The sequence below is a fragment of the Mercenaria mercenaria genome, chromosome 4, assembly GCF_021730395.1.
Source record: "Mercenaria mercenaria strain notata chromosome 4, MADL_Memer_1, whole genome shotgun sequence".
Taxonomy (NCBI): Eukaryota; Metazoa; Mollusca; class Bivalvia; order Venerida; family Veneridae; genus Mercenaria; species Mercenaria mercenaria.
In genome coordinates, this window is record NC_069364.1 from 15,138,537 (window position 1) to 15,157,546 (window position 19,010).

Sequence of the window (19,010 nt, forward strand, 5' to 3'; positions counted from 1 at the left end):
TCCAAAATCTCCCTCCACTTAAATGTAAGGCGTAAGCATTATATAAAGTTGGCTGTATTTTACAACATCCCAGAACAATAGGCTTGACCTATTTCAAACAACCTTTCAAAACAAGTTTAAAAATTTAAGTTTTTTCTTGTGCAAGTATTCTTTTCAATGAAATGTGTGATAGCTCTGGAAACATCGCTTTCAGTTTAAAACTATAGAAGACGTCATTCCCGTATATTAGTAGAAGTAACTGTTGAAGTGTTGAGCCAGATTAAGCTTTGCTCTGTAGCGGATAAATTGAAAGCGTTGTTTCCCGAGTAAATCCTTGACTGTCCAGATGCTAAATGTTTGCACGAAAGAAAAAACATCATAATTTCGGGAATTATATTGTCAAACATCCAAGTGATCGAAAATGAACCACTGTAATTTCCAAATCATGGAAGTTGCAAATAATACCGCTAAAACGATTTTCACAGTATTTGGTAATAATATCATTGACAGAATTTTTTACTTGGCTAAGAACCTTAACCGACATTAACTGAAAAACGTAAACTACCTGTTGGGAACCGAAATGCACTCGTTTTCCGGACACATGAAATGTCTATTAAATGTACGTATCACAGACGAACTTTCAATGGAGAAAATGCCCAAAGCACCCATATTTCCAAAATCTGTAGACAGAAAGCCGTGACACAGAAAAAAATGGACCTTCGTGAAAGCCGAGCCGTAGCATTTAAGAAACAAATAACATTAGGTGTACTTTGCTACTTACAAAATAACTTCGAATGTAGTACTGTAAATCTAAAAATGGTTTTGTACTTGTAACATGTGTAAATGTTGAGTTCTGGTCAACCCGGGGCTAGAGGGCGCGGACGGTAGCATGCATTTCCACTACCGTCCGTGAACAGGCTCAATCAAATCGAGCCTGCAACATTTTCGTTTTTGTCGTGTTAAGCGACCTGTGGAATTTCCACTTTTTCTATTTTGTTGCTATTTAAGTAGCGACATTCGCGGTCGGAGGTTTCGTCATGTATATCAATTCATTAGGACATATTAGCTACATATTTTTCTCCCCCATGTTATATAAATCCTATAAGCTAACTACAGCAAAAAACAAAAAAGGAACAATCAGAAAGTCAGTCAGGTTTTGCAATTTTAGCCTATGACTCGTCATCGCAATGTACATATAATTATCTTATCATTTTTATACACATGATTTAATAATTTCTTTCACTGCTTTATTTGCAAATGGATCGAAGCGACAGCGTCACTTGTCGACAGTAATATAATAATATTATCAATAGAAACATTTTTGCACTGCTTATATTTTCAGCGTTTTTGTTGTTGTAACAAAATTATGTATAAACATATTAAGTAGTTTGCAGTGATTTGTGATTTCTGTGTATTGTGGAACGTGAATTTTTCTCACGACCATATAGCATGGTAGTTTGAAACATGTGTTGAGGATAAATGACCGGTTATTTGCCCGGTTTGTGAGCGCCATCCTGCTTAAGATACCTGTATTTTTGCCTGAAACTAATTGTTACGTTCTTAAGCTATTAAGTGTTCGCGTATTTTGCGTTCGATGTATCCAGCGAAGCTTTGTAGCCGCTAAATCGCCTGTCGTAATGAAAACGCGAAATATAGTGTTCGGGAACGTTTATAGGGTTACAGTAAGATATCTTTAGCCGAAGAAAACTTTCTTGTCATAAAATGGTGAAAAGACGTATCACAATGTAAAATTCTACTCTACTTTCGTTTTCAATGAAGGCAAATAATATCCCGTGACACATTTCTCGCAAATCCGTTACCAGGTTCGTCCGAAAACATGTGACCGACATCCCTAAGCGTGTATCTGATCAAAGCACTAACCAATCATGTCTTTAAGTGCTACTGATAGATTCAAAAGTTTTTATTTAGCGTATCACACCTGAAGCAGGCTAGTCTTAAAAGAAAGACAATTAAGGTAAAGACACGAAAGCAGGGGGAAATGACATGTTTACGTACATACATGTAACATTATTTTACCTGCAGTATCAAAATATCATGAATACATTATTAATGTGAATACTGGAGCAGAGGGATATGAAAACGCAATATTATAGTTTTATTCACTGGTAAGCATCAGATATGAAGACCAAAACAAAGACTGGTGAGACATGGATGTATGAATTTTAATGCAGGACAAATCTCATAGAGTCAGCTTTTTAGCAACCAGACTGTCCTCGAAAGGGCGCAGGTATTTTTAAATAGTCTAAGACATAAAAACACGAGGACACAACTATCTAAATTTGTTTTAATTATAAGGAAGTCATATAAATACAAAAATTCAGGGGACATTACTGTATGATACTATATAAGAATTCATAACATGTAACTGAATAAATTTCGCCCGTCTGGCTATGCTTATTTACAGGCAAAACGTTGTCAAAATTCTTGTGCCCATTTAAATATACAAAATAAATTATTACGCAAATTTAACTTAATTAATTATTTAACGAATGAAATGCGTTATTTCATAACTCACTGATATGCATACGAGCGGAACTGGGACCTCCGTTGCCGAATGGTTGACATCGCTGACCTCCCCGATGTTGGTGCAAGTCCCGCTAGGTCGGTGGTTCTACTGCCCGTGATAAAATAATGCTTGGAGGGGGGGGGCACATTGGGTCTTCCTCTGACATCAAAATCTTGAAAGTAGCCATGTGATCTATAATTATGTCGGTGTGAGATCAAACCCAACAAAAAAGAAAGAAAACGAGCGGAGCGACAGTGGTGTGACAAAGTAAGCATTACTGAAAGTTTATTTTACTTTAATTTTCTATCCTCAATTATGACTGACATAATAACCCAAAATTGATACAACGATTACAAAAATGTAGGAAAAGAATATATATTAATTAGCCATATATTAAGTAAATTAATCATATGCAAACCACAGATCTCGGATGCTGTTTTATAACAGCTGTGACGAAGTGCATCATTATCAAATATACAGGTTTTATTTAAATTTTCCAGATGTATTTACGAAAGTCAAGATACCATAATATTATTGAATGGAACATAAAATGTACAGACTAAAGCTACGTGTGACCATTCATTTGGTCCTTAAGAATAAACTTTATTCTTTAGAAGAATAGAACCTAATCAGGCAAAATTGAAGTCGACTCTTGATTGTCAGTTTTTGAAAGGTATTGATATGTGCAACATCTCTCATTCCCCTATCACCGAATTAAGCGGAAATCCATTATATAGTTAACTCCATGATCCTGAAGGACGACAATATAACAACAGTGAGTCACCTCAAAATGTAACAATAGCTCTTGTAGTATCTGTAAATTGCACACAACATTTACGGCAAATATTTATTGATATATGAATGTTGCAAAGTACCATCTAAGAAGTACATATGTGCCATAGAAAATACACATCTATAATCACTAACGAAATGCTAATAAAATTATATAACATTTATATACACAGTCATGTCTATTGAAACTATTTGCCACTTCAAAAATCCGTTATTTCCCGTCCATGAACTTTTCACATTATTATTATTATTTCTTTCAAGGTTATTAATTTGCAAAAACTCCGTTTGATTAAATCGTTTCTGCCTTTTTAACCAATAACCCTTAAGATTTCATTGTAATTGAATTTTATAAAGGTTATTCAACCAAGATTCGAACAGAACTAAACAGAAAAAAGAGTGTCTTGAATTTTACTTGTAAACCGGTCAATTTAGTAAGCCCATCAAGATGAATCAAAGAACACAAAAGCAATGCAATGCCAGTAAGTAACATATGTGTAGGTATTTTCTTTATTACTTTTCAACGAATGATTGCATTTCCAAAACAGTTAAGGACACGTACATTTTCAAAATTTTCAAAACTACAAAACCCATTTTGTGAAATATGAGCTTAGAAATACCAATATTTGCATAAAATATTTTAAAAAATGACTTCTTTATAACATATATGATACCATTATTTTCAAAGGTGATTGTCTTGGTAGTGTACTTACGTCAAACCACTGACTGGCATCCGTCTATCGTCGAACTCTTAGAACATTTTAAACACAATATTATCTATATTACTCCCACAACGTTTTGGAAGTAAGAATCTTTGTGCGTTTATTTGACAAGAAAATAAGTAGACAATGTGTAATTGCTTATGTGTCTGCTTAGCATGCATTGAGTTCTGTTGTTTTATGTTTCTGTCGTCCCAATCTTTTCATAGGTGTCGTTTCTGTCCTTAAAGGCATCATCTAAACTTGTGTATTGTGGATCATTGATATCTCTTGCCTCTCGGCTGGTTTCTTCAGCGTGTGTGTCCTCGAGGGGAACCTCATTGGTATACGTCTGTCTTTCTCTTCTTCTGAATGAAATGTAATAGAATTAACATAAATTCAGGAGATCTTTATTACACATGTACGTCGCCCAACACGACAGATATGAAACTGTAACAGGCTTGGTTTGATTGAGCCTGTTCATGGAAGATTGGAGAAATGCATACTACCATCACCCTTTAGCCCATGTTTGAACAGAACTCAACATTCTCAAATATTCAATGTACAAAAAAACACAATTTAGAGACATCATACCGCGGTGTATAGAGACCTTCAATGATATACAGAGTTCAATTCCATGAGTCCTCAGTTAAAATAGTACAAAAAAACAATGGATAAAAATTCAACAAACTAGAATCTAGAGAGGGGATTAGATGTTATGGCGCCTACATATCACAGAAGTTGCCAAAAGACAAAATTAAAAACCAGGCTACATATCCAAGTGGTGATTAAACAATACCCGAAGCTATTGTAACACTTACGTTTCATACTTGGTTCCGCCTGGAATATAGAAAGAAAATGTGATCGTATAGATACACTTTATTAAGTTTTTTCCTATAATAAATACTTCATTTTTAAATGTTTTAGATGGGAAAAAAAGGTCTTCACGAAATATCATTTTCACTTTTTCTACTTGCATACAGTGATTGTCATTTTGTTTATGTGAATTCATAAATTGTTTCAGTATAAAATTTGAAATACTGCCAATCCGCTTATAGAACAGTTATTGTGAAACATATAGAAGGGCAAGATAAAATATGTGAGGATACCATGTTAAGATTTTCAATAATTGTGTTGCAAACAGAACAACTTTATTAATTATGATTTTCTACCTTTAAGTAAATGTTTTTTAACCCAAATAGTAATGCAAATGGAATATACTGCAAGGGCGCCTGAAACAATACCAAGAGAAACACCAACGAACACTGCAGTGGTGTTTGAGCAATCTTTGATATGTTGTTCATGGAAATCTGGAAAAGAACAGGAAGCAATACTGCAATGTACTGTTTTCCAAACAAGAAGCATTTTGTTTTAACTACAGTTTTCATATTTCTGAAAATATATTTTGAAAGGTTAGGACATTGTTTACAATCCATTTATCTAGAAACAGTGTCATCGGACACAAGCTCATGTACCCTCAAACATAAATACTGATTATAAATAAACTCACCCTTTTCTTCAAGAAACATATACTGCTCATACTTCCCAATGTCATTCATAACTGTTAGTCGATACTGTCCAAAGTTTTGATGTGATACATTTAGAATAGTAAGATTTGTTTGTAATCCCGAAGAAGACATCTGTAAATCGTCATTACTCAATAATGGTATCCATTTCCTAGCTTCTTCTTTGTGCCATAAAAATCCTGTAGGACCTGGTTCATGATAGGCTATGGCTGTAAAACTGAGTCTAGCAGGAACGTTCAAAGAACTTGTAATATTATAGTTTAACTGTCGCTGTGGACGGGGAGCACCTTAAAATATAAAGAATGATTTGACACTCGATTATTTACGTTGTTTACGATTGATAATTCGTTATATTATTTATAATGTAAAGAACAACTATTATGAAAATAAAAAGATTGATGAAACATCATAACTTGATTTTAACAAAAATATAGTTTTGCATGACTCTTATTAAATACTTACATTTTATGAGCATCGTTATGTTTTTCCGTGTTGTTTGAGCATACAAGTTCGTTCCTTCACACACATACAAACCACCTTGAGAGCATGCGATTTTCCGACGAGTGAATGTCACGTATTTCGTATGAAAGGCTTCCGTCATTTTCAAAATATGATCGTTGAACATAATTTTGATAGTTGAAGAAACACTGTTGTCCGTTATACATGTAAATTGTATGTCAGCATGTTCTTCAGCAATAGTATTTATTTCCCCTTCACGTCCTTCTACATAGAACGAACTAATTAATGCAGGATCTGTAATTAAATTGACAAAAATGCATAATCTACATAATTATTCTAAACTTGCGTACAAATACACATGCACGTACTGTGAAAACTGTCATAGAAACAGACAGATTTGGAATATAGCGTAAGATGGACCTAAAATAGAGGAAACAGTCAAGTATTACCACTTTTGTAATCCTTTGTTTAGCTGATTAGTAATGATCAAAATTATTTTAGGTGGGATCAACCCTTTAAACTTTCATATTACTTACACTAAACACTCAATAAATGTTTATTTAATGTTCCTTTGTTTAAAATGTATGTCTCAAATGTCAAGTTTCTGCAGTTAATAAGTGTGATGTGAAGAGGTAGGTAGGCTTTAACAATACTTTTAAGCAACGAAATGTTAAACTCACATTCAACATTAACCATGACAACAGCATCCGAAGAGTGCGCATAGTCAATGGCTGTATTCCTTGCTGTACATATGTACCTTCCTGACACAAACCTGTTCACATACTGAAGATGCAACAAACCATTTGAACTTATATACAGACTACTAGAGATATTTTTCCAACTATATGTACATCCTGGATAACAGTCAGAAGAACAAGTGATGTTTCTTTGATCTTCACCTTCTGTAAGATTGTATGGAGAATGAACACTGATATTTGCCGTATCTGGGCCATCTACAAATAAAAAGTTTATACTTATTAACTGAAATTCTACATTCATGGGCTTTAAACGTTTATCTGATGGATAAACGAACGATCAAAAGATAATTCATTTCTTCCTTCTTTTGCACTTTATATGCATATGTTTTGAGATAACATACTAGTATAAAAGTTGTTCAATTCATTTCATAGTTAATTCTTGTGATACTGAAAGATACTTATGTTTTAACGGAGTAACTAACTAAACGGAGATTGTTTATTCTATTCCGATGACCGAATATCTATATCTGTGCAAATATAACTAAAGAAATGTGAGCTTTATAAGCGCTAAACAAACTTTTGAGTAACAGAAGTAAAGAAACGGCCTAAATAGCCTTATCTATAATGAAAATTTCATTAATATAGGTTTATACATTACCAGAATTGCCCTTGATAAGACATAACAAATGTTTTTATGTTCTTAAAGTCCTTGCATGCATATTATTTTATTTAAAGTGCAGAACACACACCACTGTAATATGGTTCAAAACTTCTTAATTTATGCCTTTAACCTGCCAGGCATTAAGTTTGTTAATCATGTCTAGTCCTGCTATCTGTTAAACGGTTGACCTGTCATTTCAACAAAACGAAGATGTAAATGAAATTATCATATGATATTACTTAAATAATATTAAACACAACTTACAAATTACATTGATTACGAGATATTTTCTCATTGAAAAACCGCCTGACGTCATTGCAGTACATATGTATGTTCCAGCCTGTGTTCGAGTCAGATTTTTCAGATTTAGTTCAGATGTATTGGAAACAGATTGTACTTCGCCTATCTTAGTCCACTGGAATGAGCATCCTGGGTTACAGCTAGCCTTGCAGGTCACAGGGTTAAAATCGGTGTATTCAGCTCTCGTGTAATTAGAAGTAGTCGGACTAAAGTAAATGTTTTTTGGTCCGTCTAAAATATAATGCACATATTAGTAACAGATGCATATTTTAATCATAAGGTTTTCGAAATTGAAAAAAAACCAATGTTTTATAGTTTTACTCGGAAGTTTCATGTTGACACAGACAATGTTGACCAGATAATACGTCAAAAGAAATTCTTCCCCTGTCCTTAAAAGTTCATGCACATTCAAGAGATACATGTAAAGTACGTATTTAAGGAGGATGTTGTATACCTTGTTACCACGGTACATTCAAATTAGTTGAACCACAGCAATTTATTGTATTTCGTGTAATTTAAAGTTTTAGCTGCAACAATCGTAAGTTCCTTTATCTCTGTCCCTTCAAGTACAGTTTTTTATCCAGGTTTGAAGTACATGACCCTCCAAAGGTATTTTATATTGAAAGAAGAAGGAAAATACGGGTATTTAACACTGTTCAGTGTATTTCGATTTCATTGGTATCCGTAGATGTCTGCGTAGTTGATAATTTCACTAGTATGCGCGTTAGCTTTCTAATATAAGCTTAAAATGTATGTGTTTCCGTGGTAACGCATTTTCTCTCATTTTTATACGCCCGTTTGAAAAACGGGATGTAATATTTGAACGCCCCTGGCGGGCGGGCGGATGGGCGGGCGGCGTCCAAACACTTTGTCCGGAGCATATCTTCTTCATGCATTTAACTTGGCACAAATGTCCATCACCATGAGACTGAGTGCCATGCGCAAGAACCAGGTCCCCAGGTCTAAGATCAAGGTCACAATTAGAGGCTAAAGGTCATATTCAAGAACGACTTTGTTCGGAGCATTTCTTTTTCATGCATGGAGGGATTTTGATGTAACTTGGCACACATGTTCACCATCATGAGATGGAGAGTCATGCGCAAGAACCAGGTCCCGAGTTTAAAGTTACTATTACTATAAATAGCTTATATTGTAACTTTTTATTACTGGTCGTAGAAAAAAATCAAGACCACTTTTCTGTAGTACAACATGCATGTTATATCCAATTTGGAGGTGTAGTTTGACCTATCTCTACCTGGTAAGGATTTTTGTATGAACTTAGATTTGTTTTTAAGATATACTTCCCTTTGTTATTAGTATAAGTAAATTATATCGTAACTTTTTTATAACTGGCCGTAGGGAAAAACCAAGACCAATTTTCTGTGGTACAACATAGATGTTACTTTTAACTTTTAGGTGTATTTTAAGGTATCACTACCTGGCAAGGAGTTTTTTGTGGACACAGACAAACAAAATAATTACAAGAATTACTACACAACCACAGAATTAAAATTCATTTATCAATGATTCATTATTTCAGAATGAACCAACCAGTAAGCATCAGATCAGAGACAGGTTAATGATTTTTTCAGAAGAATAAATATACAAACACATTTAGTTTGTCGTGAACGTTATCGTAAATCGTCACGTTAGCTTCCGGTTGGGCATGCGCATATACAAATGTTAAGGTAACTTACCTCCGTAATCAAAGAAATCTCAGATAATTTGAGTAGATACATTGTATGGGCATATGAATGACAAATGAACAATAATTAGGAACAAGAAGTATGCGCGATCTAAAATATACCTCATGCGATGAAGAAAATCAGCTGTGAAGAACGTCATATAAGTTATCTTAAAACAAAATAACTTTGCAAAATTACTGCTATAATCTGTAATAATACTTACAGATAGCCCTCAGAGATGTTTGATCACTGTTGTTCGATGTGTAGCCATCAATGACGTTTTCTGTACTTGAACAAGTAAACTGTTTATCAATATCATTCTGTTCAACCCGCAAAAGGGTCAATGTTTTTCTGCTGGTAGAGTAAATATACCTCGTACCACTAGGATTGTAAACATCATTTACCTTCCAGTTGTATGTTAGACTGAGACTGTGATTATTAGGTGTGGTAGTTGAAGTACTCGTGCATGTTAAAGTCATACTGCTTCCTACATTTGGGTTTTCATTAACTGATATTTTTGCCTTAGAAGGGATGCCTGAAAAATGTAAAAGGTGCAACTGTTGATGTATATTCTAGCAAATCTCAGAAGTAAAGCAAAACAATAATGTCAAAAAATTTAACCAAATTCAAGAAAATAATAATAGAATTGCAATAACTCAAGTTTAGAATATAAAATAAAAATATGTCAGAACGACTTATGATATATCTTTAGTGAAAAAGATAAGTAAAACATTAAAGTCAGAAAAAAGTGTTATTTCAGATTATTTCGCTGGACATCTACGATGGGTTTGGTACCATAGTCATATGATACTTGAAAACAAAGCGTATTAATTCTTCTTAAAGATATTATAAAACCTGATCTGACAGTCCTGTGCCATTGTTTAGACTAAAAAGGTCATTATGATCAGCTGCTTTTGACAGACGTTTTTGAAGAAGTACTTAAGTATTTCTGACTTAATATTGTTGATATTATGCTTAATGACAACAACAATCCTTTATTGTCTACGTCAGAATTTTACATACATATCGATAATTTATTTTGATAAAAGATATTTTAAATTAGAAGTTACAATATAGTTCATAAGATGGCAAATTCTGTATTAGAAACAATAAACCAATTTAATGAATTCAACCATCATATCGTCATGTCAGCGCAATAACTCAATAAGTGCATATATAATATATATACACTTATTGAGTTACTGCACTGACATGACGATATGTTTTATTATTTGGTTTCTGAACTATAATTATCTTATCTCGTGAACAATGAAGAAACAGTCACTAAAGACGATATTTTAAGTCGTAAGATTTAACATACAAACCTAATATGTACAAGCAGTTACATCTGGCAGAACTTCCTCCACCAGAAATAAAATATACACCTTGATTGTCTTCTCCAACATTTATCAGTGTAACCGCAACATTTCCTGAAGCATCAGCCGTTACATCAACACCGGGTAATTTTTGTATTGTGATTTCTCCATTTGACATGTATCTTACAAGTGCTATCACAGTACCATTATAAAACCGAATACTGAATGTGATACTATTAGAGGGATTTACATCAGCTGAGATGTCAAACTGGAGAACTGCTTTTGCGTTTATTCTACTGTAGACCTTTACGGCCGTTGAGACGCAATTCCATCCTTCAACAGCTGGCAAAGAAATAAACGATAATTATAAAACGACTTAAATGGTTTTATTCATGCTTAAAAGCCTCAATTCGTTTGTGTTTTAAATACGAAGTAACAAATTATAAAAAAAATAGGATAAACACGCACACAGAAGCGCGCACACATGCACGCAAACACATAGAGAAGGAAATGAACAGATGAAAGAACAATATAAAACTCCCTTCCTGTACATACAGACCACTGATAGTGTTGCTATCTAAATGACTGATATAGATCAACACTGACTGGTAGTTGACTGTTGAAATTCCACATCGATAACAGAAAGTATGTAAAACACAGTGTAACTATGATTATTATTGTCATTTCAAATGGGAGAAAATGTGTTTGTGTGATTCCTTTTCTCATCGAAATAACCTTTGGAGGATAACTAGTGAATGGTATTTGGACAAGAAACAACAATTTAAGAAGTCTTACGATGAACTGTTAATATACATTATCTTACTCAATTTGGATAGAAAGTCATAGGAAGGGGAGTATATTATTAAATAATTACATAATGTATTAAGTTGCATAAAGATCACGTATTTTACTGAGAAGGCTCATGGACTGCTGCAAGAATTGTTGGCGATTTCTGAGAAAAGGGTTCTTCAGCAGAAACAGCATATACATTCAGTTAAAAAGGGCATACATGTATTATTAATTTCCATTATAAGCCAGGTAGACTAAATGTTTGTCTTATTTTTCAGAATTACTTTTTGTTGGTTAAGATACAAATTATTTATCATCACATTTTGAATATTAAGTCTGTAGACAACTGGTTTGTTAAGTAAATGTTTCACTAGTGATATTCATGTTGCAATCATTATGCATAAAGATAAAAAGTATATCGTTTAGTACGTCAACGCATTGCGGGTTACCACTTTATTTAAATCACCATTGCTTCAGTTAAAAACCTGAAAGAAAAGGTATATGTTTGAAACAATGGAAACTTGTCAGGTCTCACGGAAACTAATCAAACAACAACAGAAATTAATTAGGAGATACTTTTTAGGACTTTGTTAATCATAATTAGTCACTCAGTATTGTTATATTCTCTGGTCGTTTGGAATCATGGAGAACATTAGATTTTAATGTAATAGAATGTCATTTTGTCATACAATTCCGCTTACGCTAATGCTAGTGGGCGTGAGAGATGCTACACATGTCATTACCTGTCATTACAGACTCAGTCAAACCGAGTCTGCTATTACGTTACTTAGTCGCATTCTATGTTTCCAAAAGATCTCTGCAAGGATTTCATTAGTTTCTCATAATCATGTACATAGCAGGTCATGTCGTCGGTGTCAAAGTTGCTGCAAGTGTTACCGTCATCGATATAGCTCCAATGTTTCAGTCATCACTACCTTCAGCGTTAATTTCATGTAAATCCGTCGCCGTTTGTGTCGTACTCATCAACATAACTGCAGTTGGTACTTTCGTCATCGATAAAGTCATTATCGTCACCGTTTATGTCTCGGTTTAAGAGGAAGGTCTCGCCTTCTCCCCGATGTCTTTATCCTCCGTAATAGTCGTGTAGATGTCTCCATCGGGATGATTGTCGTCATCAGTTTAGTCAATGTCATTGGTTTCGAAATTTGATTCGATGTAGCCGTTGTTATCATTTTCTATGCTTCTGTAGTTGTCGGAAGATCGTCGTCGTTTGTAAAGTACATTTTTGCCAGATTTGCCTTTATCTTTATGTCACCGTCACGGGTCTTCCATTTCACCGTCGTTTGTAACCTACGTCGACGGTTTTGCAGTTGTCATCGTCGACGTATCCTTTGTTAATAGGTATATGCTTCTCACGGACCCGTATCTTACCATAAGTTTTGGTAATACAAACGAAAACTAAACTTTTATCCTGCATAAGATTGACAGGCGAACATACGGACGGCGGGCAGCAAGAATTCACTTCGAGTACTTCGTGCTAATATGAGCAAAATAGAAGTTCGATCCTTTGGTGGCAAGGCCATTTTATGTCGCATATATCGTACATTTCCCTTTTAAGAAATATATCTTGTAGCAGCTTTTACTTAAATAAATCGGGCTTGACTGGGCTGGGCTGGGCTAGGTTAGTAAAGCCTTCATTTTTGACAGAAGGTCACTTGTATTTTTATATTTGGTATCGCGTGGGGAAGTTATCGGCAACTATCTTATGATTTTTAAATTAAATTATCTCGAGCGATCGATGTCTTGCGATCGAAATAAGACATCGTGAATTCGAGATAGGATGTCGTGCGTTCAAGATAAGATGTTGAACGCTCGAGATAAAATGTAGTGTGTTCGGTATGATGTCGTGCAATCCAGATAAGATGTGCACTCGAGATAAGATGCCGTGCGCTCGAGATAAGCTGCCATATTACCGTGACAAAATGTCATGCATTCTAGACAATATGTCAAGTGTTCGAGAGAACTTTATCTTTTAACATGAGAGTAATGATGGTCCTAGATTAATCACCTGAGTTTCAAAGCTTAGAAAGATATGAAAAAGGTAACGTCCACTAGTGGCCATGTTTTTGTACAAATCAAATGTGTGTGAGCAGTCCTACTAAAATGTTCACATGATATTTTTAATGCTAAGACATATTGAAAATGTAAGCCATGTTCAATTAATAACTGCGGTAACCATGTATTCTGAAAAAGCTATTTAGACAAGAAGATATACAAAGTATCCTATTTATATATATTAAAATAGTAAGCCCGTTCATTGAGGAGCCTAAACCAATTTTGGTAGAAAGACATGTTCAGCCAAATCATTTGTTTGAAACTGCTTGTTCGATTTTAGAATAATTACAAACAATAATTGTTCTTTGTATGTTGTTTGTAGCATTTTGTTATGTTAAAAAGCATTGCATTCATGACCGTAACTTATTTTTGTACCCCACGACAACAAAGTTGTAAGGGGGGAGGTATATTGGTTTCAGGTTGTCTGACCGTCTGTCTGTCTGTCCGTCTGTCCGTATACATAATCTTGTGCGCACCATCTCTCCTCATCCCCTTGACACAATTTAATGAAAATTCACACAAGTGATCAGTAACAACAGTAGTTGTGCATGGGGCATGTTAGGTTCTTTCAGAAAAAAATTGCAGAGTTACGGGACTTTGTTTTTTGTTACTATACTATACACATAGACACAATCTTGTGCGCACCATCTCTCCTCATTCCCTTGACACAATTAAATGAAACTTCACACAAGTAATCAGTAACAACAGTAGTTGTGCATGGGGCATGTTAGGTTCTTTCAGAAAAAAAATGCAGAGTTACGGGACTTTGTTTTTTGTTACTATACTATATACATAGACACAAGCTTGTGCGCACCATCTCTCCTCATCCCCTTGACACTGTTTAATGAAACTTCACACAAGTGATCAGTAACAACAGTAGTTGTGCATGGGGTATGTTAGGTTCTTTCAACAACAAAAATTGCAGAGTTATGGTACTTTGTTTCTTGTTAACATACTAGACACAATATTGTGCGCACCATCTCTCCTCATCCCCTTGACACAATTTAATGAAAATTCACACAAGTGATCAGTAACAACAGTAGTTGTGCATGGGGCATGTTAGGTTCTTTCAGAAAAAAATTGCAGAGTTACGGGACTTTGTTTTTTGTTACTATACTATACACATAGACACAATCTTGTGCGCACCATCTCTCCTCATTCCCTTGACACAATTAAATGAAACTTCACACAAGTAATCAGTAACAACAGTAGTTGTGCATGGGGCATGTTAGGTTCTTTCAGAAAAAAAATGCAGAGTTACGGGACTTTGTTTTTTGTTACTATACTATATACATAGACACAAGCTTGTGCGCACCATCTCTCCTCATCCCCTTGACACTGTTTAATGAAACTTCACACAAGTGATCAGTAACAACAGTAGTTGTGCATGGGGTATGTTAGGTTCTTTCAACAACAAAAATTGCAGAGTTATGGTACTTTGTTTCTTGTTAACATACTAGACACAATATTGTGCGCACCATCTCTCCTCATCCCCTTGACACAATTTAATGAAACTTCACACAAGTGATCAGTAACAACAGTAGTTGTGCATGGGGCATGTTAGGTTCTTTCAGAAAAAAAACTTGCAGAGTTACGGGACTTCGTTCTTTGTTACTATACTATATACATAGACACAATCTTGTGCGCACCATCTCTCCTCATCCCCTTGACAGAATTTAATGAAACTTTACACAAGTGATCAGTAACAACAGCAGTTGTGCATGGGGTATATTGGGTTCTTTCAACAACAAAAATTGCAGAGTTATGGGACTTTGTTTCTTCTTAACATACTATGTACATACAGTCTGCATATGCAATCTTGTGTGCGCCTTATCTTCCGAACCCTTGAACACAATTTAATGAAACTTCACACAAGTGATCAGTACCAACCCTAGTTGTGCATGGTGCATGTTACGTTCTTTTACATAAATATTCTGCATAGTTATGGGACTTTGTTTTTTGTTACTATACTGTATACATACAGTCTATATACATACAGTCCACATAATTATGCAATCTTGTGTGCGTCAAATTGCCATGTACTGTGTCAGTGCATGCGGGGGGTACATTCATCACCTTTAGTGATAGCTCTAGTTTCTATATGTTTTGTCAAAACAATTTATTTTTGATTTTTCATGGAACCAGTCTACTTAAACTGTTCACATTACAGGAGATGTGAGAAAAAGAAGACCGCTGCACATGATTTTGCGATATTTAGCGGTGGTTGCGACATTTCACGGTGCCACAACATGTGAAATTTAATGTCCAGCTGTATTGGAATAAACCACTGAAAACGTGAGATAAACAGTCAATGCATATTTAAGAAACGTTTAGGACGATGGAATCCAGAAATAAAAACCGTTTAGTCCCATAATTCCATAGAGTACATTTAAATCCGGATGTATATCTGGTTATGGAAATGATATTTTGACGCAGCAGTAAGAAATTGGATATTTGTCTATAAAAACATAGTAACTGTTAAAATGATAAAAGTAATGTACGTTTTTGTACTAGTTTTCATTCTGTTGATATCATTTATAGTCAACCGTTCATATATCAATGTAAAGAGCGGTAATCTATTGATTTCATAACTTTCAATAGCGGGAATGCACGTGAAGTGATGATTTTCTATTTGGTTTTTATTCGTTGGTGGAATTATCATTAAACATCTTCAACAGATTGGCTAGACAAAAAGTGCCTCTATTTGACAAAAAGCTGGTTTACAGACAAAAGCAATACTCTTTAGACCAGACTTTAGATTAAATTCAAACAATGTGTTTATGTTTCTCTATGTTTTGTATCTTTTAAAGAATCGTAATTTTATCTTGGGTTATAATTATAATAAAAGTACTAACTAAAATGTTTGAACTGAGTATATCAAACCTTGCAAACGTACCAAACTTGCTTATTCAAAGGTCGAATTGTTATCATGATGTCTAAACGAATAATGACATACCTGAGATAAAAACCTCCAACAGAAGTGCCACATAAATTAACTTTACTATCATTTTTGTATCCGCTGTCTACCGCATTTAAAAGGCAGAAGTAAGATGTTGTAATACAATCTTAACCACTCAGGCAATCAATAGGCCTTGTACATAAAAGATTTATGTGTAAACACTATCTTACTTAAACACTTCAATCTTTTAACTTCCTGTTAACACATAATGTCAACAACTCAAAAAAGATCAGTTGCATGTTACAATATAGTTGATTTTCTTGAATATACGGTTGATTTTCTTTACGCGTGATATTTTGTCAAGCCTGTAGACGTACAATGGTTATTAAATGTTCAAAGTAATGTAATTTTCTGATGTTATTGAAAATATATTACATTTGAAATCGCAGTATCTATGTTAACATAAAATTAACGTATGTGTGCGTGCGTGTGTGCAAACAGCAAATTCAGAGACTACATCACTTAATTAGACAACAGTAAAAAACGATACTTCCTTTGATGTTCAATAAAATAATTCAATACAATGTCTTATAAAGTCTAGAATTACATTTATGAAACTATTAGTGGCCTGATCAATAGTTTTACTGGTGCATGTTATTAATCAAACTATGATAGAATATTTGCCGAGTGCCGTAGGAATAGTAACAACAAAAGTGAAACATGCAACAAGAACGAGCTATTTTATTTGTCTAAATATATGTCTCTTAGATATTTAAAGCATTAATTTTACATTTTAATGAATTCTTACAATATTTTACTTTTTCTTGGTAAACAAACACTGATAGGATAGACTATATATATATGTTCAGCGCTGAAGATAATAATGTTGAAATCAATATAGACAACCTTCAACAAATCCGATCATAATTTATATGGAAATGATCATGATATATTAATCATTTTTGGCAGAAAATTAGCAACTCTGGCGTTGTTTGTCTTATAATTCAAGACAGTTGATAAATTGTTTCTTTCTGAGATTTACTTTCAATTATTATCTCAATCGGTATTTTGCTAAATTTTCATGTCTATGCTGATTTAATTAGTTCCTACATAGACAACCTATAGCTTTTCTTGGCTTATTGATATTAACGGCGGATGTTGAAGACAATATCTATTAAGACTATCAATCAACACCATTGTATAGGTAGGATCAGACACAGACCTATATTATTTGATACATTGTCTTGCTACAACATTCTTCTATGTTGGAAAACAACTAGAATTGGGAAATTTTCTATTCCATCAGAGCTGTCTTGAATAATGTAGAAATTGCTAACATTCATTACTGATTGTTCCATATTACCTTATCTCACGCTTAGAGATGTTGGTCACATGACGAAATGCTTTCGCAAGAGCTTAGGTAAAACATGTACCGGATTGGTGAGCAAATTGTTACTGGTTTCAGGACGAGTACTGTCTTACTTGCCGTCATTGAAAACGAAAATAGGTTAAAATTTCACATACTGATACGTCTCACTATATTTGACAATTTAGTGTTCATCGGTCTCAAGTAATTGACTACCATTGAAGAGATAATATAAACAGCAACGTACACCTGATGCTATTTTATTTCTTTCATGACGTACGGCCCATGTTTCTATGTCTTCTGTCTTCTTCACAGATTTACTACTTAGAAAAACGGATGCTTTGGACATTTTCTTTATTGAAAATCTGCCTGTGATGTAGGGATAACGCATGACATCGGGTTTTGGATTGGATGGTGCCCGAGCCATGTATGTTGTAGCACGAGATGAACGTGAGTTAACGCTATCCTTGCATTTAACATGTAAAAAGCTAGAAAAAAAAATATATTGTCCATCTTCGTGAAATGCGTGGGAATTTCATCGTTGTTGCATTACGTTGACGTCATTTCCTATTGAATTGACCATTCTGGGGATAAATACGTTGACGCTTTGCCACGGGACGCGCGTATGCAAAATAAAGAGGTGTTAGCACACGTTTACTCGTCTGTTAACACGCCCCCCTGAAATGACAAAAACTGACGTTTTATGCTACAATACATTTAACAGACATTTCATGTATCAGTAAACGAGTACTTTTCGGTAACCTGTTTTTTCAGTTAACGTTGGTGAAAATTCTCTCACTGATATTATCACCATGTACTGCTGACATTCTTTTACCGCCATTTATTCAAAATTTAATTGCCAGTGGTGCATTTCCCGTCGCATGAATGTTTGACAGAATAATATCCTGAATTATGGGGCTTTTTCTCTTCGCGCAACACGTTTTATATCTGGACAGTGAAAGTTGAGAGATTCTATTTTTTTGTGTGTTTCAAATCCAAATATACTTAACCCGTGGCTTTCAAAACGACGATTAATCGGGTTAACTTTGTATGAAAAGAGGATTGAACCAAAAATCTCCTCAAGTGGTCTTAAATGCATGTATCACAGACAAATTTTCAATGGAGAAAATGCCGAAAGCACCCATATTTTAGGTCATTAATAAATTTGTAGACAGAAAGCTTTGACATAGAAAAAAAAATCGATCTTCATGAATAAGAAAAAAAATGACATTAGGTGGACTT

The 19,010-nt window shown here is 34.4% G+C and overlaps 1 protein-coding gene across 2 annotated transcripts; it reads right to left on the reverse strand.

Moving 5' to 3' along the window:
- Positions 1-2,795: 2,795 nt before the first annotated feature.
- On the reverse strand, positions 2,796-16,582 carry LOC123551058 (hemicentin-1-like). Of its 2 annotated transcripts, XM_053540527.1 has the most exons (10): positions 16,460-16,582; positions 10,648-10,980; positions 9,546-9,857; positions 7,602-7,868; positions 6,659-6,931; positions 5,982-6,272; positions 5,504-5,806; positions 5,166-5,303; positions 4,815-4,833; positions 2,796-4,361 (listed from the first exon to the last, which is right to left on the reverse strand). In XM_053540527.1, the coding sequence occupies exons 1-10, from the start codon at positions 16,509-16,511 to the stop codon at positions 4,193-4,195; spliced, it is 2,157 nt and encodes a 718-aa protein (XP_053396502.1). In that variant the 5' UTR covers positions 16,512-16,582; the 3' UTR covers positions 2,796-4,192. The 2 variants fall into 2 exon arrangements, with proteins under 2 accessions (XP_053396502.1, XP_053396503.1); XM_053540528.1 differs by lacking the exon at positions 5,166-5,303.
- Positions 16,583-19,010: the final 2,428 nt, after the last annotated feature.

Excerpts from the sequence above, each read along its gene's own strand:
- LOC123551058 (XM_053540527.1), bottom strand. The coding sequence starts at position 16,511 with ATGATAGTAAAGTTAATTTATGTGGCACTTCTGTTGGAGGTTTTTATC. Across the intron at positions 10,981-16,459 it reads GTTGGAGGTTTTTATCTCAG|CTGTTGAAGGATGGAATTGC; the intron begins GTATGTCATTAT and ends TTTCTTTGCCAG. Across the intron at positions 6,932-7,601 it reads TCTCGTAATCAATGTAATTT|ATGGCCCAGATACGGCAAAT; the intron begins GTAAGTTGTGTT and ends TTTTATTTGTAG.